Below are 26,385 nucleotides of genomic sequence, written 5' to 3'. Positions count from 1 at the left end.
TCAGTATGAAATTTTAAATGAATAGTACTATAATCAGAGATAACTGAGAGTCAACTTTTTTTCCCCAAAGCATACATGGAAAGTCTTTGTGTATGTAAGCTCTGATTTTCAGGAACCTTATTTCTGTGAGCACAGAATTGAAGATATTAGGTTATAGTCTAAAAGCCGTTTGGAGTTAACTGAAAACACTGTTAGTAGGATTGTTTTTCACAGTGGGAAAGGCTGTTTATAACCTTTTCTTTCAGGTTTTTTATTTAGGTGATGAAAATAGAAGCTCACTTTTGGATATATTGAGGAAGTGTGTTCTTTCTCTATAGGATCTCAGTGGAGTTTTATAATCCCATGTGTTAAAATAGAGAATGATTTTGTTTCATCCCTTCAGTTACTTAGAAATGCTGCTTGTGCGTGCCAAATTAGTATGTCCAGCTAGTGTATAAACCTTTCATAATTGGGCTTTCTAGCTTGTTGCTGCAAAGGCTATAACTTTAGTGGCCTAAAAATAGTTTAACAGCTTTTGCACAGCCTTAGTTGGGGAGTATATTAGCTATTTTCTAAAGAAGCTTGCAATTCTTAATGAAAACAGGATACTAAAGCTAAATTTAAGCATATTTTTAATCAAAGACTTAAATCTGTTCTTTGGAATGTTTAAGTAATTATGGTATATCTACATAATAGAATAGCATGTAGCCATTAAAAAGGCAAAAAAATGTTTATGTATTTACCTCCAAGATATTAAGTGAAAAAAAGCAAGGTGCAGAACAGTGTTTAAAATAAGACAGGCCGGGCTCAGTGGCTCAGCCTGTAATCCCAGTGCTTTGGGAGGCCGAGGTGAGTGGATTGCCTGAGCCTGTAGGTTCAAGACCCACCTGGGCAAGTTGATGAGACCTTATCTCTACAATAAATCAAAAACTAGCCAGGCATGGTAGCACGTGCCTGTAGTTCCAGCTACTTGGAAGGCTGAGGCAGAAGGATTGCCGGAGCCCAGCAGGTCGAGGCTGCAGTAGCCAGGAGCGGCCACTGTACTCCAGTCTGGGTGACAGAGTGAGACTCCAACTCAAAAAAATAAAAGAAGACAGGTGGAGAGAACAAAATCTAACAACTGGCTGCCTAGTTGAATGGGAGCCAGGACTAGCAGGTGGCTCTGCAAACAGTTACATGTTTTATATTTTAAATGATGTGACCATATTATCTATTCAAAAGTTAAAAATAGTGATTCTCTTCCTAAAATATCTAAATTAGATAATTAAAATCCATTATAAGTCATCCTTCCTTTAAAATATGTTTGCATTCTTTCTTTTCTTTTTCTTTTTTTTGGTCTATATCACAGAAAGGACCCCTACCCTGAAAAAGACCAGTCATATTTAAGGAGAGGCTGGAGGTAATTAATTCAGACAGCTAAATACTATTCTGAGAGGACTACCTCTCCATCTAGACAGACTCTGATAGTTCACCTCCAGGCAAGCTTTACTTCTGTACTTGCTCCATCTATTGAAAAAAAAAAATCGAAAAACATTAAAATATAAAGCAGAAAATTTTAAGAATTGCTTACAAGTCTTGACAACTGCATTTTGGTATATTTCCTTCTAATCTTTATTTACATGCAAAGATTTTATGTATATATTTATTTTAACCCTTTGCACTCGATGTCCCCTCTGAGGGGATGTTGTAAATCTAGCAAACCACTTGGATGTCCCCTCTCAGCTGGCATCAAGGAGATTGCTGGTGATTATATAGGACAGACTTACACCAGTGCACATTTTTCAAAAATGTATGTTTCCTTGAAGTTTTCCATTCAGATTGCACAAAAAAGCAAAAAAGAGAAGGATTACATACTGAGATATGATCAATCCACTAAGATATATGTGCCAAGCGTGGTGGCTCATACCTACAATCTCAACACTTTGGGAGGCCAAGGTGAGAAGATTGCCTGAGCCATCTCTAGGTTAGATTCTCCTATTATTCACTCTTCATAGCCGTCTACTCTTCCTGTAGCACTCATCACAATAGGCAACTTGGCAAGACCTCATTTCTACAATAACTCAAAAAATTAGCCGTACGTGCTGGCACATGCTTGTAGTTCCAGCTACTTGAAAGTCTAAGGTGGAAGGATTGCCTGAGCCCAGTAGGTCAAGCCTGTGATATCTGTGAGCGTGCCACTGCACTCCAGCCTGGGCAACAGTATGAGACTCCAACTCGGGGGGGGGGGAAGATATACATTAAAAAATGTCAACTGGCATCACGTAGAAAGAGAATGTGTGAAGTGCTTTCACAATGGTGCTGACACTCTTTGTAACAGAAGGTAGCCATAATGAGCTTTTGTATAAGAAAGGCAGTTGTGGGCAATTCCTTTGGGTCCCCTCCCACTGTGGGAGCTTTTCTGTCTTTTTAATAAATCCTGCTTTAAAAAAAAGAAAGGATAAAGAAAGGCAATTGTGGGTATACCATTTGTATCATATGGCATAACTTGAAAAGATAGTTACTGTAGCCTTAAAAGAAAGAGACTTTCAAAATTGAAGGCAGATTGTTACCACACGTTAGAAAAATATAAGATATAAATTTTTGATTTTTGTCATAAATAAGTTCCTCAATGTCCAAAATTCCATTATAAGCCAAATAGCATTACAACAAAATAATGGGTTCCAACATGCTATACTGTTTAATATGAAATGATTTGTTTTTCATTATTTCATAAAAAAATGCAGTAAAGTTGCTGGTAGGTGATCCATTAGGTGTCTCCAAGTGCAAAGGGTTAATATATTTGAGACATCTATATATAGTTTTATATCCTGTACTTTTCACTTAACATAGTGTTATGAATAGTTTTCTATTCTTCACCTGGCTAATTTGTGCTTATCCTGTAGGTCTCAGCTTAAATATTGCTTACTAAGGGATGCCATCTTGGCTGGGCACGTGGCTCTCACCTGTAATGCTAGCACTTTGGAAGGCCGAGGCAAAAGGATTGCCTGAGCCCAGGGGTTGGAGACCAGCCTAGGCAACATGGCAAGACCTCATCTCTACAATAAATTAAAAAATTAGATGGGTGTGGCAGTGTGCACCTGTGGACCCAGCTACTTGGAAGGCTGAGGCAGAAGGATCACCTGAGCCTAGCAGGTGGAGGCTGCAGTAGCTGTGATCATGCCACTGCACTCCAGACTGGGTGACAGAGTGAGGCTCTCACTCAAAAACAAAACAAAGGGAAGCCATCTCTAGGTTAGATTCTCCTGTTATTCACTCTTCATAGCAGTCTCTTCCTGTAGCACTCATCACAATTGTAAAAATAACTGTCTAGTTTTGACCCCCTCCCCTACCGTGGGGAAGTGAATCTTTTCTTTCTCTAATTTACTTTCTAAATAAACTACGTTTTCCAATCCTAAAATAATTGTCTAAGTTTATTATTTGTTTTTCTTGGTTGAACAGCTTCATTAAGACATGGGTTTTGTTTGTCTTGGTTACTATCATATCCCCAGGACCTGGCACAGGGTCTCTCATTTATAGCACGGTGGTTAAGAGTTTGGGCTTCAGAATAAGGCAACACTGATGAACAAACCAACCTCTGCTGCTCTGATGACATTGGGCAGAGGCAGTCCATTTTATTTCTATCCTGAACTTTTGAGAGGGATGCAGTGGAGTAGCTCCAGTGACTTAAAAAACTTCCCTAGGCTTTGACACATGGTTTGCATTGGCATGAGGTATGTATCAAGGAAGTGATATGAAACTATATGTCCTGTGATGACTGAGAGCAGCTTGAACCTTCACAGTTTGAGGTTTAAGCTCAATGTGGCATTAACTGCTTCTTTGCATTTTAAAGTAACTGTGTATTATATGTATATGCATACATACACTATGTATGTAGTATACAGCATATTACATATATATCATTAGTTCTGTAGTATGCTCTGTAAACTAAGAAATGGATTTATAGGAGGGACCTAAGAAGCTCCTTGTCCCTCTCTTGTCCTGTGTTGACTCCAGGTAATGTTTGCCCCCTTTCTGGGTTCTCACACTGCTGTTTTAGAGGTTATGGATCTACCATTTTCCCCTACATTTTGCTCATTCTCTCCTTCCTAGTTCATTTTGAAAGAAAATGGCATTGCACAACTTCATGTTTAGACAAGTCAAGTACTTACTGTTTTTTAGGCAGCTTGAAAGAATATTTGAACAGCTATGATATAAAGAAGTGGAAGTGATCATGGATTATTTCCATGTTTGCAAAAAATTGGAAAAAAAGCTTTTATTGATATAGGGATCTGTCAGAGAAGATCTGGTTATTTTTTGAAACTCTAACATTTCTAAACATTAATTTAGAAAACAGATTAGAGGTGAGGATTCAAAGAAAAATAGAAATATCGTTGTTCCTGTTGAGGCCCTTATAATTTAGTGGGAAGTAAGACAGATAAATTAGTATTTTTCCATCTTGATATACATAAAAATCCCCTGGTAAGTTGTTAAAATGCAGTTGTCTTGACTTAAGATTTTGTTCCCGTCCTCTGGAGAGGAAAGTCATTAACTCTGATTTATGTGGTTCTTGGACCATACTCTGAGAAGACCTAATGTAAACAAATTAGATGATATCATAAGAACTAAAAGGAGGTCTGTATAAGGCATTGTAGGGGCTTAAGGAAGAAATGATTGATTTACTGTGTCAGTAGAAGTCTGAATTTTAAATTATTAGGGATGTAAGGTGGGATGGGCAGGATTCTTTTCATTTTTTAAAGACACATGCTAGCTTCCACTACACCTGCTGAGTCCTTGTTTGAGTCACGTAGCTTGTGAATACGTTCATGTATAAAATGTTCCTTTTGGTGTTTCCAAACTTTTCAGGCTACTAAGGCAGGTGCAGCATCAATGATTCACTACATGGTTCTGATATCAGCTCGCTTGGTACTACTCACTTTGTGTGGATGGGTACTTTGTTGGACCCTCGTCAATCTCTTTCGAAGCCATTCAGTTCTCAATCTCCTTTTCCTTGGCTACCCGTGAGTACTCCAGTTTTACCAATTTTTTTTTTGTAAATTTTTAAGTTATTTAAATGGGTCAAGCAAATAATATTATAAAAGAAGGGGAAGTGAAATTCTTCAAATATAAAACAAGAGTTCAGAAAATTGGAAAATCAGTGTATGTGGTGACCACATTACTTGTTTTTTAAAACTAGAGCACAGCTGAGAGAACAGGCATAAACTAGGACTGCCCTAGGAAGCCTCAAATGTGTGGCTGTTCTACCAATGGAGAATTTTTTTTTTTATTGAGACAGAGTCTCATGTTTCACCCAAGCTGGAGTGCAGTGGCATGCTCACAGCCACCACAGCCTCAACCTGCTGAGCTCAGGAAATCCTTCCACTTCAGCCTTCCAAGTAACTGGAACTACAGGCGTGTGTTATCACACCCAACTAATTTTTATTTATTTATTGTAGAGACAAGGTCTTGCCATGTTGCCCAGGCTGGTCTTGAACCAGTGAGCTTAAGCAATCCTCTCGCCTCTGCCTCCTAGAGTGCTGGGATTACAGGCGTGAGCCACCATACCTGATGGAGAATATTTTAATTATCTCTATTCACTAAGTAAAGTCCCCTGCTACTATGTATATTGGGGCAAGTGGTGATTAAAGTTGAATGAACTGGTACAAGCAGTCTTGCCCTTGGTTGGTAATTTGGTTGGTCATATTACTTTGATCTTTGAGTTTGTGCAACAGAAGTGCAGTACAGTAGTCTTCCCTTATCTGTGGTTTCACTTTCTGAGGTTTCAGTTATCTGCAATCAACCAAATTTCAAAAATATTAAATGGAAAATTTCAGAAATTCGCAATTTATATTTTAAATTGTGTGCTGTTCTGAGTAGTAGATGAAATCTCTTGCCATCCTGCTTTGTCCCATACTGGATGTGAATCATCTTTTTGTCCAATGTATCAATCTGTACATGCTACCCCTACCTGCCTGTTGGTCATTTAGTTGCCACCTCAGTTATCCAGTCAACTGTCATAGTATCCCAATGCTGGTGTTCAGGTAACCCTAATTTTACTCAATATGGCTCCAAAGCTCAAGAGTAGTGATGTTGGCAATTCACATATGGCATAGCGAAGCTGTAAAGTGCTTCCTTTAAGTGAAAAGGTGAGAAAGTTCTTGACTTTTGAGTTGAGGTTGCCAGGATTTACAACAAGATATGAACAGCATATTGTTCTAATTGTTCATTTTATCATTATTTGTTGTTGCTTGTCTCTTACTGTATCTAATTTATAAATTAAACTTTATCATAGGTAAGTATATACAGTATAGAAAAAAACACTGTATGAAGAGTTCGTTAGTATTTGTGGTTTCAGGCATCCACCAGAGGTCTTGGAATGTGTCTCCCACAGATAAGGGGGACTGTTGTGTGCCATATTTAAGCCCTATAGACATACATATGTATTATTTTTTTTAACCATTTTATTATGAAAACTTTCAAACACTCAGCAAGTTTGAAAGAATTTTGCAGCCAACACCATTGTGACCCCACCTAGATTCTGCCTATTAATGTTTTACTTTAATTGTGTAATACATACCTGTCTATCCATTCGTCCATCCCGCTATCCATCATTCCATCTTATTTCTAGTGCATTTCAAAGTTACTTTTCAGACTGTAGTTCACTTTCCCATAAACTTCAGCAGATGCATATCATTAACTAGAGCTTGATATTTTAGGTTTTTTTTGGAGATTATATACAGTCTAACTGTATATTTGCTGAGTAAATGTATGCACACCTCTGTAACTCAAACCCTTATCGAGATATGAAATAATACTGTTATTCCAGAAGATTCCTTTATGCCAACTTTCCCATCAAACCCCACCCCCATCTTCTCAGAGACAACTACTGTTTTGATTTTTTTTCCTTCCAGAGATTAATTTGTTTGTTCTAAAACTAATGGAATCATACAGAATGTACACTTTCTTTTTTTGAGTCGGAGTTTCATTCTGTCGCCCATGCAAGAGAGCAGTGGCACACTCATGGCCACCATAGCCTCAACCTTCTGAGCTCATCAGGCAGTCCTTTTGCCTCAGCCTTCCAAGTAGCTGGAACCACAGATGCACACTACCACCCCTGGCTAATTTTTTGATTTATTGTCTCACCAAGTTGCCCAGGTTGTTCTGAAAACCCTGGGCTCAGGCAATTCTCTTTCCTCTGCCTTCCAAAGTGCTGGGATTATAGGCGTGAGCCAATGTACCTGACCAGAATGTACACCTTTTTGTGTAAAGCTTCTTTTACTAAGCATAATGTTTTTGAGATTCATCCAAGTAGTTGTATGTATCAGTGATCTTTCATTATATGAGTTTATATGAATATACCATAATTTGCTTATTTTCCTACTGTTGGACACCTGAGCTGTTTCCAATTTTTGGCTGTTATAAATAAAACTGGTTTGTTTTTTTTTTTTAATTGGAGTCTCACTGTAGCCCAGGCTAGAGTGCAGTAACATGCTTATAGCCACTGTAGCCTCAACCTGCTGGGCTCAGGCAATCCTCCGCTTTAGCCTTCTAAGCAGCTGGAACTACAGGCGTGTGCCATTATGTCCAGCTAATTTTTTTTTTTTTTTGGAATTGGAATCTCACTCTGTCACCCATGCTGGAGTGCAGTGGCACGCTCACAGCCACCCCAGCGTCGACCTGCTGGGCTCAGGCAATCCTTCTGCCACAGTCTTCTAAGTAGTTGGAACTACAGGCACTCACCACCATGCCCAGCTAATTTTTTTATTTGTTTATTATAAAGACGAGGTTTCATTAAGTTGCCCAGGCTGGCAATCCTCTTGGCTAAGGCAATCCTCTTGGCTCCGCCTCCCAAAGTGCTGGGATTACAGGTATGAACCACCACACCAAGTGTAAATAAAACTTATGAGCATTATCATACAAGTCTTTTTTGTGAAGATATGCTTTTATTCTCTTGAGGGAAATATCTTTTTTTTTTTTGAGTGGGAGTCTCACTCTGTCGCCCAGACTGGAGCTGCAGTGGCCGCTCCCGGCCACCGCAGCCTCGACCTGCTGGGCTCCGGCGATCCTTCCGCCTCAGCCTTCCAAGCAACCGGAATTACAGGCATGCGCTACACGCCCGGCTGATTTTTTGATTTATTGTAGAGATGAGGTCTTGCTGCCCAGGCGGGTCTCGAACCCACGGGCTCAGGCAATCCACTCACCTCAGCCTCCCAAAGGCGCGGGATTACAAGCTGAGCCACTGAGCCCCGCTGAGGGAAATATCTTAAGAGGAGCATTGTGGGGTCATAAGATAGCACTGTGTTTAGTTTTGTAAGAAGCTACCAGATCTTTTTTCAAAGAGTTTGTAACGTCTTGTCCTCTCACGATTTCCTTGAACATTCTGGTCGATCTGCATCTTTGCCAGCATTTGATGTTTTTCATTTAAAACATTTTAGCTATTCTGGTCGATTTTTATAGTATTTTATTGTACATATTAGCTTATTAAGCTAACTGATTTGCATAGGTTAACTTGAATACATTTGGCTAGTATTTTCTTGGGTGTGAATAGATAGCTACCATTTATTGGGCTTTTGTTGTATGCCAAGTGCTGTGCTAAACATCACCTCAGGAAATCATCACATAACCCAGGCAGTAGTGTATTTAGCCTGCTATAAAAGAGATACAAAATACTAGTGACTTTAAAAAGTTAGAAGTTGGCCGGGCTCTATGGCTCAGCCTGTAGTTCCAGCTACTTGGAAGGCTGAGGCGGAAGGATCACCGGAGCCCAGCAGGTCGAGGCTGTGGTGGCCGGGAGCGTGCCACTCTACTCCAGTCTGGGTGACAGAGTGAGACTCCAACTCAAAAAAAAAAAAAAAAAGTTAGAAGTTTATTCCTCTCTCATGTACAATATGTAAGTCTTCTTGGGTAGCTAGTATTGGGGCCCAGGCTCTCACTCTGTTTTTGTACCATCCTTGTTAGTAGGGCAAACTAGGAGGGAGAAGCCATGATCCAGTTATCCATATCGCTTTATCCCACCTCCCAGCGGCCAGAACTTAATTATGTACACACACACACACACACACACACACACACACACACACACACACACACACACATACACGATTAAATCTTCAGTAGGGCAGCTGTGTAGCAATTAAAAGTTGCTATGCAAGAACAGGAGAACAGTGTGGCTACTGGCAGACAATTAACAGACTATGCTATCAGTAGAGACACGTTAAGAGATCTTTTTGATTCTAGGGCCACGCTCAGTGGCTCGTGCCCATAATTCCAGCACTTTGGGAGTCCAAGATGGGAGGATTGCTCGAGCCCAGGAGTTTGAGACCAGCCTGGGTAACCATAGCGAGATCCTGTGTTTATATTAAAAATAAAATAAATTAAGCCTAGAAATTTTAAAAAATATCTTTTGGATTCTAGAGCTGTTGTGTTAGCCATTACTCTACAATCAATAGTTCTCAAAATGTGGTTTCCAGACCAGTAGCATCCACATCACCTAGAAATTTGTTAGAAATACAAATTCTTAGAATCTACTCCAAATCTGCTGAAACAGAAATGGGAAAGCAGAGCCCAGCAAGTTGTATTTTTTTTTTTTTTTTTTTTGAGTGAAAGTCTCACTCTGTCACCCAGACTAGAGTGCAGTGGCCGCTTCCGGCCACCGCAGCCTCGACCTGCTGGGCTCTGGCGATCCTTCCGCCCAGCCTTCCAAGTAGCCGGAATTACAGGCATGCGCTACCACGCCCGGCTGATTTTTTGATTTATTGTAGAGATGAGGTCTCGCTGCCCAGGCGGGTCTCGAACCCGCGGGCTCAGGCAATCCACTCACCTCAGCCTCCCAAAGGCGCGGGATTACAGGCTGAGCCACCGAGCCCGGCTTGCAAGTTGTATTTTAATAAGCCCTCTGGGTGATTCTGTTGCCTGCTCAAGTTTGAAAATTATTGCTTTATACAATTTATGATGCCAGAATATAAGTATAAATTTTTATGTGTAATCACAAAATATAAAACCAGGCCATAATCAGAGATTGTGCCAAAAGGATGACAAGAGGAGAGTCTTTCCATGGTTGACTGATTAAGTCTGATTAAATTGTTAAAGTATGAAGCACTTATCAGTGGAATTCATTAATATTACCCTTTTTTCTACAAAGTGAATTATCATTTTTTCTACAAAGTGAATTAACATTTTTTATGACTCAGATTTTGTATAAAGTATATATTTTACATCAATTGTGTTTATATTTGTAGATTAATATTTTAGCAGTTTGAATTCAAAACAGATTAGTTATTCTCCTTATGGTTTGAATCAATTAAAAGATTAACCATATCTGATTTGAAAGGCTAATTATAGATATATCAAAGAATACTTTGGCAAGGTAAACATGTAGTATAAATTCATTTTAGAAAACCTGAGGCAGCCCCTTTAGTCGCTTCCCACTATGGGAACTTTTCTGTCCTCTCAATAAATCCTGCTTTCTAAAAAAAAAAAAAAAAAAACAACTGGAAATAACCAGGCATTCCTCAGAGATATTGTGGATTCCAGACTGCTGTAATTAAGCTAATATCATAATTGAGTCACATGAATTTTTTGGTTTCCCAGTGCATACAAAAGTTATATTTACACCTACTTTTTATCTAAGCTTCAATTTAAAAATTAAGTATGAGAAATTTAAAATATTAGAGTATGGCAATAAGTACATTTTTATTTTCCTGTTTATTCATAGGTTAAAATAAAAGGCTTTTAATGCCTTTTTTCTCTAATTCTCAAATAGCTTCTTAGTTTGGGTAAATTAGTCTAAATTGTGGCTCCTAAATCTAAATGTATCTTGAATTGACCGCTCCCCATAGTTTCTACTATTACATTCTGAACCTTCTTTGGTCTTCTGAAAATCCATTTTTGCTCCCTTCCATTCCATTTTTCATTGTAGCTAGAATGATTTTCAAAGGGAAATTTCATCATGTTACCGACCCTCTTTAATCTCCTTTAATGAATCATTTTCTTTTCTTTTTTTTTTTTTTTTTTGAGTTGGAGTCTCACTCTGTCGCCCAGACTGGAGTGCAGTGGCCGCTCCCGGCCACCACAGCCTCAACCTGCTGGGCTCAGGTGATCCTTCCGCCTCAACCTTCCAAGTAGTTGGAATTACAGGCACGTGCTACCACGCCCGGCTAATTTTTGATTTATTGTAGAGATGAGGTCTCACCAAGTTGCCCAGGCGGGTCTCGAACCCGCTGGCTCAGGCAATCCACTCACCTCAGCCTCCCAAGGCGCGGGATTACAGGCTGAGCCACCAAGCCCAGCTTCATTTTCTTTACCTTACAAAACTCTCCATGGTCTAAGCCTTTAATATTCCTTTTCTGATTTCTCTCATTCTGCCCTGTATCAGTTTTCGCCATAATAATGCTGTAATAGTCATAGTTGCATTCCATAGTATGTATTTCTTGTGCATGTGTTGTGGGCTGCTGGACGACAGAAGATTCTACTGATCTCAGCTGGGTTCAGCCACATATCTGGGACTGCAAATGGCCATTGGTTTAGGCAACTGGGACAACTCAGCTCTGCCCCATGTCTCTCATCCTCTAGCATACTAGCCTGCACGTGGTCATGTGAAATTGATAGAGTATCGAGACAGCAGGACCCAGTGTACAAGCTTATATCAAGCTTCTGATTGTCAACATGTCTGTTGACATCTCATTGGCCAAAACAACTGTCAAGCCCAGTGTAAGGTAGGGCAGGTCACCTCACCTGTAGAACAAGGGCTGTGCAGTTATATAGAAAGGGTAAGGCCACAAGGAAGGGTAAAGAATTAGGGCCATCATTGTAATGTATCACACACTCCATCCTTTTACCCCTATGCTTACACCTACACACATGCAGCTTGTATTTTGGCAATATTGGTCCTCTTGCAGCCTTCTCTGGCCACATTTTTGCATATGTGCCCGTTTTTATACCTAATGCTTTTATGTCTAACCCCTCCAGTTCTCTCAAGGGCACATTTACAGTGGATCGCAGAGCTAGCTAACCATCCCCTTAATTAGTCACAAGCTCATCCTTTCTCTCTGTAGAAAACTATGAACAAGTGCCATTTGTTCATTTTGTCATAAAATGTATAACATAGTAAAATACCTTTCTATTTGCCACTTTTCATCTGAATTTATATCTGTGAAATGACCTTTTTATTTATAATACTTAGGACACAATGTGGAAGTTACTTAATGAGGACTTGGGGAAGTATTTTTTTTTTATTTTATATTTCCAGGATTTTTTTCATTAATTCATGAAATATTTATTGAGTACTATGTTTCAGCCACTGTTTGAGACACCAACAATACAGCACTGAATTTAGCACACTGAAATCTCTGGTTCATAGAGCTGAAATTGTAGGGAAGGGAAGATAGACTAAGAGGGGGGAAAAACCACCCCAGAATAAAAAACCTAATAAGCATGTAAGCTATATGGTATGATTGTGGAGAAAAATAACCAGGAAAAGAGAACTTGGAAATGGGATAAGTTTTATAGTAGGGTGGCAGGAGGGCCCGTCACTAAGAAGGGGTCATTTGAAGTATAGGACAAGTCATGTGAAAATGACCAGATGTACACTGATGTGTGTTAGGAAAATTCTTATCACGTTGTTGTTTATGGTAGTGGAAAATAAGAAACAGCTTAAGTTTCCAGCAAGAGAGAAATGGGTAAATTATGGTACATCTATATGAGAATATTATAATAATATCTTTAAAAATTGCCACAGAAAAATATTTAGACATGAGAAAACAATATATACACACAAAGCAGGATACAAAACACTTTGTACTATATGAAGCCAAATATATAAAATGAAGTACAGAAAAATGTTTAAAAATTGGAAAAATGTGCACCCAATTATAAAAATGTTTACTTCTAGGTGATTTATATTTTGTCATCATGATTTTCTGTGGTTTCCTATTATTCTACAATGAGTGGTACTTCATTACCAATGAGTGGTACTTCCATAATGTGGAAATTAAAGAGCTTCCCAGATAATGAATTTGCCATGAACAAAGTCCCTCTTGAGTTAGGTTTCCTCAGGGGGCTATTTTATCTGACTGACATAGTTATAAGATTTGATCTCAGGTTGTATCTTTGATCTCATTTTCACACCTTATTTTACAGGTTTGGTGTTTATGTTCCTCTCTGCTGTTTCCACCAAGATAGTAGAGCTCATCTTCTTCTCACAGACTATAACTATGTGGTTCAGCACCAGGCGGTAGAGGAAAGTGCCTCAACTGTGGGTGGCTTGGCCAAATCCAAAGACTTTCTCTCCTTATTGCTGGAGTCTTTAAAAGAACAGTTTAATAATGCCACACCCATCCCCACCCACAGCTGCCCCCTATCTCCAGACCTCATTCGAAATGAAGTAGAATGTCTGAAAGCAGATTTCAACCACAGAATCAAGGAAGTTCTCTTCAACTCCCTCTTCAGTGCCTACTATGTTGCATTTCTCCCCCTGTGTTTTGTGAAGGTAAGTGGTGATTGTGCTTCCTGGATTTGTGTGAATTATATAAACTGGGTATCTCTTGTTTAATCCCCCTTTTCTCTGTCTCCCCTTTGGCAGCCTGGATGGTGGAGTTCGGCTGCATCTGGAGTGCACTAATACCGCTCCTGGTTGGTGGATAGGTATTTCCATATATGTGATGCACCCGTGGTGGTCCCTCTTTTTTTCCTTTTTCTTTTCTTTTTTTAGTATTTTTAGTTTCTGGGGAGAATAAAATTGTAATAGAATCAGTATGTAGTAGCTTAAAATAACCAAGGTTTCAAGTAAAATTCAGCCTACTGTGGTTGGTCTTTACATGGTTCTCAGGAGTTTCCTCGAATTTAATCTAACTTTTATCCAAACTTCAGTTTACTTCAGTAGAAAAGAAAAATGGTCTGGATGTCACTTGGGCCCAAAGTCTTTTGGGACATTTTAGTCCTTCATCCATTCAGAAGCACTTCTGCAGCCGGAGTAGTCCTTCAGAGAATACTCAGTTCTTCTAGAAAGGAAACACATAAATATAATTGCCTCTCCCTCCAGCCCTAGCTCATACAGCCAGAAAGTCAGGTTGAAGGATTTTGGAGGACTCTGCTCTTGAACTTTCTGCACGGACAGCAGGACAACCAGTGCATGTGTGACTCAGTGTGGCATTTGTCTTCAGGGCGTATGTACACGCACCCATCCCTACCTCTGTCTACCAGTGCATTTCTGTCTCTTCTGATCTCTTCCAGAGTACTCAGTACTATGACATGCGCTGGTCATGTGAGCACCTCATTATGGTGTGGATCAATGCTTTTGTCATGCTCACCACGCAACTGCTGCCTTCCAAATACTGTGATTTGCTGCATAAATCAGCTGCTCACCTGGGCAAGTGGCAGAAGCTCGAACACGGGTCCTACAGCAATGCGCCACAGCACATGTGAGTAGGCTAGAGGGTAAAACCATGTAACACTTTTCTACATGCTGCTGATCATGTTTATTTGCTTTGTATGTCATTCTTGTTCTTGGCTTTGAACATTTAATTTTTAGTTTTTGTCTACATGGATGCTTGTCATCATGCTAAACTGAACACAGGGGATATTAATTCATTTCTATCACCATCCCCAGCCCCTCCTTCAATGCGTTCTGCCTTTCAACTGCCCGATCACTCTAGAGTGTGTAATTTGTCTCCCAAGCTGCACTCCTGGGGTTTTCTTTCAGTCTTACCCCTTTGCCCAAATTCAAAGAGTCATGATATATTTTTAATTTTTTTTAGAAGACTTTAAGATTTGTCTTCTTATCTTCATTGCCATAGCTAAGTAATTGCTAGCTACTTATCTCACACTTAGACAGCTAGAATTTGCTTCTCTCATTTTTTTCTTTCTAACACATGCAGATTTATTCTAGTAATTTTTCTTGCCTGCACCTTTTGCTTTTTTCTTTTCTTCTAATCTCTATACTGAACATTTCCCTGCTTCTCCCATATTTAAATGAAAACTGTCCCTCACTGTGCGTTCTCTCTAAGTATTCCTCTTGCTGTGGCCCCTGTTCAGTCATAGCTCTGCATGGCCTCTATGATCTGAAATGGCTCACTTTAGAACCCTTTTGTCTCTCACTTCTGAGCCCGTCATCATCCCTTTCTCTCAGACCTGAACCATCCTCATCTTCTCCCCTTTTATAATTTGAACATTTCACAAATTTCATCCCCTAGAGATTTTTCCCTAGTTAAGTGGGACAGATTGAGGTGACCTTCCCTTCCCCTCTTCCCCTCAGAGTTCTCCCTTCAATTATCTGCCTTGATGTCTGATACAGATTAGCACAGGCCTTCAAGCCCAGGAACTGAAAGAGATTGGGCCAGGCTGAAAAGAAACCCGACTGTGGGCAAAGGACAGATTTCAATAAAAATTGAAAATACAACCCACAGTGCTAGTACTGTACATCTTCAGGCTACCGATGGCGCATGGCCATGAGGTGTATCATCACTTTGATGCTGGTAAGTGTGAGCAAGGCCGGCGGAGCATTTTCGAAACTGGGAAAGTTTCAGGGTGCTAGAATTTTTTTTTTTAACATATCTAAACTGCTGTCCCAGTTCTCACCCCAGTAGGAAACTAACCTTTCCAAAATCAGGAAGAGATGAATTAACTTAGATTTTTTTTGAAAACATAACCTACAGATCCCCACCTCCACCCCAACTCCATTGCATTGATGCTGGTAAGAATGAAGCTGCTTCTTCCTTAACTTCTTTTTCCTGGAGAAACCTCTATAAAAACAAACCAAGAAAACTATAAAAAGAAAAGTCTGTGTATATGTTGTGTGTCTCTGTGTTCTACTGTATACCTTCTCACATTTGTGAGGTATTTGAATTATATGATAGGCAAAATGATTTTCTATAGTTTTTTGGGGTGTAATTCTGCAATAAATGTCATGCTGATTTGACAGTGTGTAATTTCTCTGCTACTTTTATTGCCATCAGCTTTCTCTTCTTGTTTGTTCCCTCCAGCATTTCTACCAGTAGACTCCACTCACTTGGAATAGAGATGACAGTGTGCCTGCTTGTATTATTTTCTGACTCTTGGATGCCTTACTTCACATTTTTGTCTGCTCATTCTTCTAAGCCTCTTAAGTCCTTCAACAGCGAGTCAACTATTTCACTTTGCAGCCTTTTTATACTGTTAACAATGAATTTATAATAATAAATCCTTTCTAACTACTTTCAGTTTGATCATGGAATTACTGTGTTTTCAGAATTCAGGCAGATGAAGTTTCGAGTACTTAATTCCTTCTATAGAAAGATAGCTGGCCTTGCCAGACACTGCCTTATGTGTTACTGCTAGTATGCTGACATTGTGTTTCTTTCTCCCATAGTTGGTCAGAAAATACTATATGGCCTCAAGGTGTGCTTGTGCGGCACAGCAGATGTTTATATAGAGCCATGGGACCTTACAATGTGGCAGTGCCTTCAGACGTCTCCCATGCCCGCTTTTATGCAAGTACTGCTTACTTATTTTCAAATATAAGCTTAAAGGTGAATGTTAAGAGTGACCTCCGTGTAAGCACCTAACACAATGTGCAGCACATACTAGGATATTAATACGTGGTAATTATTGCTACTCCTGTAACAGTGGCCTTTGTCCTTTGGTGGAAATGTCTTCTGAAAGGCAGTTTGAAGAATACCATTATTCTGGTTTTAGTAGCTTGACTGGTTTCTTTCGTCACATTGGAATTTGTTGAATCTAATATTACTTAGGCAGTTATCTAATATTTCCTTTTTCATTTTACAATTTCTATTCTGTAATAGTTTGGTTTAGTGGTATCCTTAACATATATTGTATCTGTGTATCCTTAAGTGATATTTGATATAGTAATAGTGTGGTGGGGCTTTTTTTGGTATTTGTCATATAAGTTGTCTCCTTAAAATACCTTACCTGATCCTTTGGAAGTCAGACAGATGCCATGATCTCAACCTAACCTAACTTTTACTTTTTCCTGGATTTAAAAGAAGACTTAAAAATTTAAAAAAGGAAGAAGCAATAGAAACCCACTAAACAACTTGGTGAGACCTCATCTCTACAATAAATCAAAAACTTAGCCGGGTGTGGTAGCGCGCACCTGTAGTTCCAGCTACTTGGAAAGCTGAGGCGGAAAGATCGCCAGAGCCCAGCAGGCGAGGCTGCGGTGGCTGGGAGCAGCCACTGCACTCCAGTCTGGGCGGCAGAGTGAGACTCCAACTGCAAAAAAAAAAAAAAGGAACCCACTAAATCCAGCTTCTGTTCCATTTGACTCTTGCTTTGGTTATGCTCTATCTTTTCTTTTCTTTTTTCTTTCTTTTTTTTTTTTTGATGAGAATGCAGGAGTTTATTAAGACAGAAAAACTCCTGCAGTGGGAGGGGACCCAAAAGAGGGTTGACCTGCTCTTTTCATTTTCCAGAAATTCTAAAATTCTGGCTGTAGGAAGCAGAAACATTCGCTTATAAAAGAAAGACCAGCTGACCAGTAGGAATAGAGAAAAGAAGGTTAATGCAGGGACTGTTCTTAGTGAAAATGCCTTTGAATGGAGATGATATTCTAAAGAATTGGAGATCATTTTTTGAGATACTTGCATCCCTTTCTCCTTCCATCCTTCCAGTTCCTAAGAGGGTACGTGGACTTTCCAGTTCTGCAGGTGTTTGTTATTAAATCCTGGGAACTTGCAGCAGAGCATGAAACTTGTAAATACCATGGTGTGGGAAGACATGGCAGGTTGGGAGGTACACAGGGGGAGGGGAAGGGGTCAAAGCCCCTTGAATGAGAAAACAACAATCACCTTCTTCTAGACTCTAATGGAATTACTTTAAGAGATGGAGGAGTAGACTCAAATCACAACTATACAAGTATTTGATTTCTGCATAGAGGGCTTAATTCAGCCAGCTGAATTCTCTGGGCCTGAATTCTGTTGGTCCTCGCTGTCCCTTTGAAACTCGTAAAACAAGATAACTTCATTAGAATGTTCTGCTTGAAAAATAAGTATTTTTCTTGCTAGTTTTGGACAGCTAAAGAATGAGGTGGAACCCCTAGAAGAAAGATTAGGAAAGTTAACTTGTTACTGATTTTGCATGACCAGATTGTTAAATCAGGGCTTCTTAAAGTGGTCCTTAGCCCACTATTTAAAAACAGGGATTCAGGGCCTCTGAATCAGAATCTCTGGATAATCTCAGGAATTTAGAGTATTTTCATATTTAGAAATGATGTTTAGGCACACTGAAGTTTGAGAACACTTTTAAAATTTATGTACCTATAACGTATAGATGTTAGAATCCAGGTTAAAGATTTTTTCTCCTGATCCTGGGTACCTTGCAGAGCTGTCATGGTCATTTAGTTTCATTCTCAGGTGTAATCTCTGAGATCTAAAGTCCATCTAAATTTTAAGCTGAATTGTTAGATAATGTTCCCTCGCAGCCTGCGGCCTGTGTCTTTCTCTTCATAATTCCTTTTTATTAGTAAACCATTATTTGGCCTCTTAGAGTGAGGAATCGGTGGGAGTGAAAATAGTAAGCCTTGTTTTTAGTCTAGTTAATTGACTCATTTTTCCTTCCTTTTCTCCTTATCTCCTGTTTTTGTGCACCCTATTTCTTATTATCCAGAAAAAAATAAGTAAATAAAGAGAAGTATATGGTGTAGAGGATTTCAGTGACCATGGTGGGTAAACAGTTTAAGGAAAAATTAAGAAACTATTGTATTGCTATTCAACTTGTAACTTGTCTGGTGTTGATGTTTACGTCTTAGCCCACAAGCTAAGAATAGTTTCAACATTTTTTTAAAATGCCCTGGGCGGCAAGACCTCATCTCTACAATAAATCAAAAAATCAGCTGGGCGTGGTAGCGCATGCCTGTAATTCTGGTACTCGGAAGGCTGAGGTGGAAGGATCGCCGGAGCCCAGCAGGTCGAGGCTGTGGTGGCCGGGAGTGGCCACTGCACTCCAGTCTGGGCAATAGAGTGAGACTCCAACTCAAAAATAAAAATAAAAAAATAAAAAATAAATAAAGATGTGGTTCAGGATTAGGTAGATAAGTGGTCTTTTTACAGGTAAACTTTGGGTCTCGCTTTGGTCCTCACTTCGCCTGGTTTGAGATCGTGTACCCCTGTTGATGTGAAGTGCTCCCTCCACGCCAGGCAGTTTCCCACTACTGTCAATTCCTTTCTTATAGTATTATGATAAATGCTCAGGGTTCACTTATGAGTGAGTACATGTGGTACTCAGTTCTTTGTTCCTGTGATAGATCACCGAGTGTTATAGTTTTTTTACATTTTTAAACAGTCACATTTTAAGTGGTTATATAAGTACCTACATAATATTCTCAATTTTTGCCTCTTGACTTGTAAAACGTAAAATATTTCCCATTTGATCTTTTATCCAACCTTTGTCTTAGATAAATATATTTTTGGTTATTTTAAATAAAATATATACCTAAGATATAAGCTAAGAAAAATCTTTACAGGTAATGTTCTTTAGAGTATAATCTCTTTTCATGTCTCAGGGGCACTGAAATAAAATTTATTTCAGGGCCGGGCTCAGTGGCTCAGCCTGTAATCCCAGCACTTTGGGAGACTGAGGCAGGTGGATTGCCTGAGCCTGCAGGTTCGAGACCAGCTCGGGCAACTTGGCGAGACCTTGTTTCTACAATAAGCCAAAAATTAGCCGGGTGTGGTAGCATGCACCTGTAGTTCCAGCTACTTGGAAGGCTGAGGTGGAAGGATCGCTGGAGCCCAGGAAGTCAACACTAGAGTGCCACTGCACTCGAACCTGGGCAACAGAGTGAGACTCCAACTCAAAAAAAAAAAAAAAAAATCATTTCAGTATTCCTTGAGCAAAAAGGAAAATGTTTGGATCTCTACAGCAAGAAATAACCTGGTTGATATTCAGTAAGCGGATCTATTTGTTATGGGAACTATAAATATGAAATTACTTTAGAAAAATATATGCAAGAATTTCTATGAAATAACATGTGCTTTTTAAATTCCTTACAGTTCCTATTTCATCGGCCATTAAGACTGTTAAATCTGCTTATCCTTATTGAGGGCAGTGTCGTCTTCTACCAGCTATATTCCTTGCTGCGGTCGGAGAAGTGGAACCACACGCTTTCCATGGCTCTCATTCTCTTCTGCAACTACTATGTTTTATTTAAGCTCCTCCGGGACAGAATAGTATTAGGCAGAGCATACTCCTACCCACTCAACAATTATGAACTCAAGGCAAACTAAGCTGCCTCTCAATAATGAGGGAGAACTCAGATAAAAATATTTTCATACGTTCTATTTTTTTCTTGCAATTTTTATAAATATTTAAGATATTTTATATTTTGTATACTATTATGTTTTGAAAGCTGGGATGGGTAAGGGATATTAAATGTATCCATAAACAAGGTGATGTGATGATCTTTCATGTGTTAGTATATTTGAATAGTACACATATGAGAGTTATGGCTCTCCAGTAAAGAGATTGATTTGTTTGTATGGTTGTGGAATAACTCATTCATTTATGAACACATCTCATGTATTACTTGACATAGTATTTTGGGTGTGTCTGCTTTCCTTTCGATTCTTCTTATCTTTAACCCTCTGCTGGCCAGTAATTATAGCTACAGAAAGGGAGATCAGTGGGGTTGACTGCCGGGCACTCACTCTTTCTTAATTCAGCTGCTAATAGTGTTGGAATTTATATGAGAAAGCATGGGTTAAAGTCCTGGGTGGGTTCTGGTTGTTGCCCACAGGCAGGAAGCATTTCTGAGATGGGACTCAGCTGGTCTATTCTACCCTGTGACATGTAAATATACTTTTGAATTAGCTACTATCCTGTGGCTCAGGGTTTTGCTGCCCCTTTTCTGTTCTTCCACATCTTTTGCTTCCAGAGATTTTACTTTTACTCTTAGTATTATTTGAAATAATACTTTGCAAGACAGGAAGTCTGGAGAGTGCCCACGCTCATAATGGAGATGGTGTGTGGCTGAATCAATGGGAGAAACTGAGTGCAGATGCCATGTGGGCTCGGGTATGGGCAGGTTGAAAAGACTAAGTAATTGGGAGAATGGGTCAGTCCTCAGCTCGACAGTCTTGGGTGTAGCCTAGCAGCAATCCACCCACAGTGGCATTATGTTTGGAGTTATGAGGGGAAGTAAAATGTAAGATATCACCTACTGCTTTGTCTTCAGAGAATCTAATCTATTTCCAAAATGTGTGTTTTAAATTTCATACTCCAGAACCTTGATGTTTACGAGCATTAACCCTTTAAGTTACCACCTCCCATATTCTTAGGGGGTGATATACTTAGTCCACTGTTGTTGTCACTAGTCATCTAAACTTCTGAGGCTTTGTCTTGGAGAGCCTGAAATATATTGTATGTTTTCTGTGCTGGGTTTAGTGTTTTACACTGTGAAACTTTTGGGTAAAACAAAATGCGTCTTATGAAGTAAAAAGACCAATCATTTAGTTCATAAACTGGCTCTGAAAACAGTTGTTACAGAACTCCCAAAAGATTTTCAGCCAAAGAAGCACTGTGAGGAGTGTGTATACAGCTACCCAAGTTGATTACATTTATGTTTAAACTAACCATTGTTTTCTTGAATATTTTGATGTGTTTGCCTTTTTTAAAAGTTACATTATTTGGCATTCAGTCTGTCTATTCAGCAAATAGATATTGACCACCGGGCACTATATTAGGCACTGGGGATATAGCAGTGAATAGAAATCAATTCCTACCCACACAGAAGTGTATAGTGTAGGGGGATGGGGAACAGGCAGTGCAGAACATTCAATAAATACATTATATATTATGATAAATGCGATAAAGAGAAAATAAAATAGGGCAGGGAAATAGAAGGTGATAAGAATGGCACAGCTAAAAGATATTTTTGAGGAGATAATTTTTGAATAAAGACCATACAAAGCAAGACTGAGACATATTAGTAGCTTGGGGAGATTTTCATGTTACAGTAGCAGGAAGAAGTCTCCTGAGGTAGGAACAAGTGGGTAAATTGGAAGAATGGCAAGAAAACCAGTGTATTAATTGCTTTTTAAAAGTAGTTCAACCTAAATATAGCAGTTCTTGGTGGGGGAAGCTACCGTCTCACCATTTCCTTAGAATCTTGAAAGTCTGCTTCTCTTGGCTAGCAAACATTTTGGTTAGATTAAATGATAGCTCAGAACAAAATAGCCCTAACTGGGTTGTAGCATGGAAAAGTAGCCCAGATGACCTTGACTAGAGATGATAGACCAATCTTATAAACTGACATGATACCCCTTTCTGGCTTGACTTGTCTTAGATCATATCCACAGGAAGACCAGATGCCAGATTGGCTAAACAAATGAGTGGATATAAGAAACAAAAATTAGGCCAGGCGCAGTGGCTTAAGCCTGTAATCCCAGCACTTTGGAAGGCACAGGTCCAAGGATTGCCTGAGCCCATGGGTTCAAGACCCGCCTGGGCAACTTGGCGAGACCTCATCTCTACAATAAATCACAAAACTAGCTGGTGTGGTAGTGTGTGCCTGTAGTTCCGGCTACTTGGAAGGCTGAGGCAGAAGGATCGCCGGAGCCCAGCAGGTCGACACTGGGATGGCTATGAGCATGCCACTGTACTCTTACCTGGGCGATGGAGTGAGACTCCAACTCAAAAAAAAAAAAAAAAAAAGAAAAGGAAAGAAAAATTAATTTTGGCTAGAGGCATAAAAATCTTTAGTTCAACATGCTCCTACCTATTCCAGCTGTTCTTTGTAGGTGCCATCTTCATGAGGGATAAAAAAATTACCAGATACCTGGATATCCTATTATAGATCATGTTAAGTAAAGGGGCATCATCTTTGCTTAGTGATAGTAGGAAATGCATCACCATAAAAGCATAAAAACTTTTTTGGTAAATCTTTATAAGTTGGGGAATTTAAAGGTGCCTGAAAAGGATGGCATAAAAAAGTTCAATTGGGAGAACTTGGGATACTGGAAAAGGAATGAAGATGCTTGACCAGTTGTCTGGGTAGCCTAAGGTGGGAGGTGTCTCAGAAGCAGAGGATGCTGGTTCACAAGAATGAATGAGTTGGAAATATTCCTCAGTATTCTATTCACTCTGATTCCACATTTATATTCCCCAAGCCTCCTTTCTCCCCCCACCCTGTCAATCACCTCCACCACTGCTAACTCTCCCCATCATTTCTGTGTACTTGGCAGTTATGCACCAGACACTGCTAGGTGCCAGAGATGGTGATGTTCAAGTTCATTAACAGAAGACTGACATCAGTTGTCACACAAGGATTTTCAGTAATAGAAGTATGTATGAGATACAGTGGTGATGCAGCAAAGGGAGTGATCAACTTTACCTTGTGGAGATGGGAGTTGTATGCGGTGTCAGTGAAGGCTTCATGAAGCAGTGGTACACAAGATGAATTTTGAAGGAGCACTAGGAGTTGCTCCTAGTAGTAGGTGAAAAAGGGAAGAAGGATTCAAGCAGTCGGGACAGGATATCCAAAGATCCAAGGGTGTGGACTTGTAGTAGGTGTTTAAATAACTAGTTCAATAACACTAGAGAGGTAGGCAAGGATTAGATTACATAGGGACTTGAATTTCACATTAAGGAGTTTGGATTTTTATTATAGGCCACAGGTTCTCAAAGGGATGATCCCTGAACACTATATCAGATCTACTAGGTCAGATCTCGTATGTGAAGCCCAATAATAAGCACTTTTCACGAGTGCTCCAAGTAAATCTTAAGCATGCAGAAGTCTGGGAACTTCTATAGATGGAAGACAGCTAATGAAAGATTTTAAGCTAAAGAATAACTTTGGAATTAAGATCCAAAGGATTCTCAGATCAAGGGTTCCCCAAGTGTAATCTCTGGGCCAGTAGCAGAAGCATCAACTAACTGGAAACTAGAAATTGACATTTTCAAGCCCTACTGCAAGTCTACTGAGAAAGAAACTCCGTATGGAGCCCAGTAATCTGTTTTAACAAGTTCTCCAGGAATGCTAAAGTTTGAGAACCACTATCCTATCTTAGACAACTTTGGCAGCAGTATGTAGGATAGGTTTGGAGAATGAGGAATGTCTGAGACTTAAAGCAAGGAGACTAGTTGGCCAAACATTTAAAAAGTCCATGCAAGTGAGAAAATTAAAGCAAGGTGACAGAATAGGAAGACACAAACTCCACTCCCCTTCAGAGAAAGTTGAACTAGCAACTATCCAGAGACTGGAACATCCCTTTGGAAACCAGCCTGAGACACCCATGTAATTCACAGAGCTGAATGAAATCTGAATTAGCAGGGTAAGAAGAACAGTCTCACTTCAACTACACTGCTTGTTCCCCTCTCCCACGTTGGCACAATGCCAGATGGAGAACCATTCCCCAGGCCAACAGTTTCTACAGGAGGAAAAGAGAACCAGAGGCAGTCTTCCGACTTCCCTAGCATTCTGAAGCCCACTCTGGTTTCATCTCTTGGGGAACAGTAGGGGTAATGACACATCTAGGACCAGGTAGAAGCAAAGAAAGGAGACAGAGGTCATAGCTACCTGTGTGCAAATCTTGGTGGTACTTCTGTGTTCCTGCCAGCTATGGTGACTGATCAGAGATATCAGCCAACTTCATAGCCCATCCAAGAGACTGAGCTGGTCCCCTTCAAAAGCATAAAGAGAAGTATAACCTAGCTTGAGTTTCTAGACTGAACTCCTTGCTCCCACTTCCAACCTTATGGATTTCAGAGAAGTGAAGGGACTAGATCAACTTGACTGAACAAGTCAAGTAGTGGCTCCACTCAAGAGCCATAAAGCACTTTTAATAACCTCACCCAGGCAAGGAGACATTCACCTCTGCACATCTCAGAGAAGTGTAGTGGCTAGATTGGCTTGACATGGGAGATCAAACAGCCACTCGGCTCAGCCAAAAACCCACTCTGTGGCTTAACCCCAACAGGAAGGCAACCCTTAATTGGCATTTCTAAGAAGCAGAGCCTTTCTAAGAAGCAGAGCCTCTGCCTAACCTTGGAGTCCAGTCTGCAACTCTGCTCATCTGCAGATCCCAAATAATCAGTTACCAGCCAAGGAATACGCCTTGTAACCAGCCTCACCAGAAGCCATCACAGAACCCAGCCAACGGCTTTACCTGATAATAGAGCCCAACAAGTGGTCTCACTGGACTGTGAAGCCCAGGCAGCAGCCCTGCTCAACATCAAAGCCAAGGCAGTGACCCAGTCAATTAGAGAACTCACAACAAGCTCTGCCTACCTGAGACCATCACCAACTGGCCCTTCCAGATTGATAGGCTAAATAGTCAAAGTCTATTCCTGCCAAAGAACACAGGCCAGAAGTGTGTGTGTGGGGGCAGTTATCTCCTCAATGCACACACAATGCCAGGACACAAGGACTTTGTCAATCAGGCGGGCCTCCAAAGCTGGCTCCCAACACAAAAGAAACTCATAAAGCTCCAATAATGGACCCCAAAGAAATGGAGACCTATGAAATGACTGGCAATTCATAATAATACTTATAAAGAACTTCAATGAACTACAAAAGTATACAGATAGAATAATTAATGAAACTGGGTTTTTAAAGCAATTACACTAAAAAGGTGAGAAGTCAAACAAAAAAATAGAAACTATTACAAAGAACCAGACAGGCTGGGTGCAGTGGCTCATGCCTATAACCCCAGCATGTTTGGGAGGCTGAGGAGAGAGGATCACTTGAGCCTAGAAGTTTGAGGCCACCCTGGGCATCATAGTGAGACCTTGCCTCTACAAACACACACAGGCATAGTGGCGTGTGCCTGTGTCCTAGCTACTAAGGAGGCTGAAGTGGGAGAATTACTTGAGTTCAAGAGTTCAAGGCTCCAATGAGTTATCATTGCACCACTGCATTGCAGCATGGGGACAAGGAAGAACTTGTCTCAGAAAAATAAAAATGAAATGAACCAGATCCAAGAGACTGAAAAATTTAGTAGGAAACTTGAACATCAGACTTGATCAAGCAGAAGAATCAGTGATCTGGAAGACAGAATATTTGAAATGACCTAGTTAGAGGCGCCAAAAGACAAAAGAAAAACAATGGGATTGGCAGTTGAGGGAAACTGTTAGGGGAGGGAGGGACATACCTCATCAACAAGGGTACCTGCATGATCAATGTCTATATACCTGACCCTAAAATGTACTCCACACCTTTATAATAAAAAAAATTTTTGTAATGAAAAAAACCTACAAAAATTATGAGACTCCATCAAGAAACCAAACTTTCTCATAACAGGAGTTGGAGAAGGAGAAGAAAGAGAAAAGGAACCAGAAAGCATATCTAAAGAAGTAATGGTCAAACACTTCACTGATCTGGGGATAGATGCTAACACCTATATACAGAAAGTTCAGAGGTCACCAATTAAATTCCACCCAAAAGGAGTTCACCACAACATATAATAAACTATCCAAAATCAAAGACAGAAAAAATTCTGAGAA

The 26,385-nt window shown here is 39.9% G+C and overlaps 1 protein-coding gene across 1 annotated transcript in view; it reads left to right on the top strand.

Moving 5' to 3' along the window:
- Window positions 1-20,423, top strand: part of TMEM39A (transmembrane protein 39A) — a 38,498-nt gene extending 18,075 nt beyond the window's left edge. Inside the window, exons 5-9 of the mRNA XM_008052630.2 lie at window positions 4,822-4,976; window positions 13,093-13,441; window positions 14,185-14,372; window positions 16,298-16,418; window positions 19,938-20,423. Coding sequence (XP_008050821.1) covers window positions 4,822-4,976; window positions 13,093-13,441; window positions 14,185-14,372; window positions 16,298-16,418; window positions 19,938-20,171 — 1,047 coding nt within the window. The 3' untranslated portion in view covers window positions 20,172-20,423. The remainder of the gene's footprint in view (window positions 1-4,821; window positions 4,977-13,092; window positions 13,442-14,184; window positions 14,373-16,297; window positions 16,419-19,937) is intronic.
- Window positions 20,424-26,385: the final 5,962 nt, after the last annotated feature.

This window comes from Carlito syrichta, unplaced genomic scaffold (genome assembly GCF_000164805.1).
Source record: "Carlito syrichta isolate Samal-C Ts95f unplaced genomic scaffold, Tarsius_syrichta-2.0.1 Scaffold285058, whole genome shotgun sequence".
Taxonomy (NCBI): Eukaryota; Metazoa; Chordata; class Mammalia; order Primates; family Tarsiidae; genus Carlito; species Carlito syrichta.
Note: the sequence above shows the minus strand (reverse complement) of the source record. Positions and strands in the feature narration are given on the sequence as shown.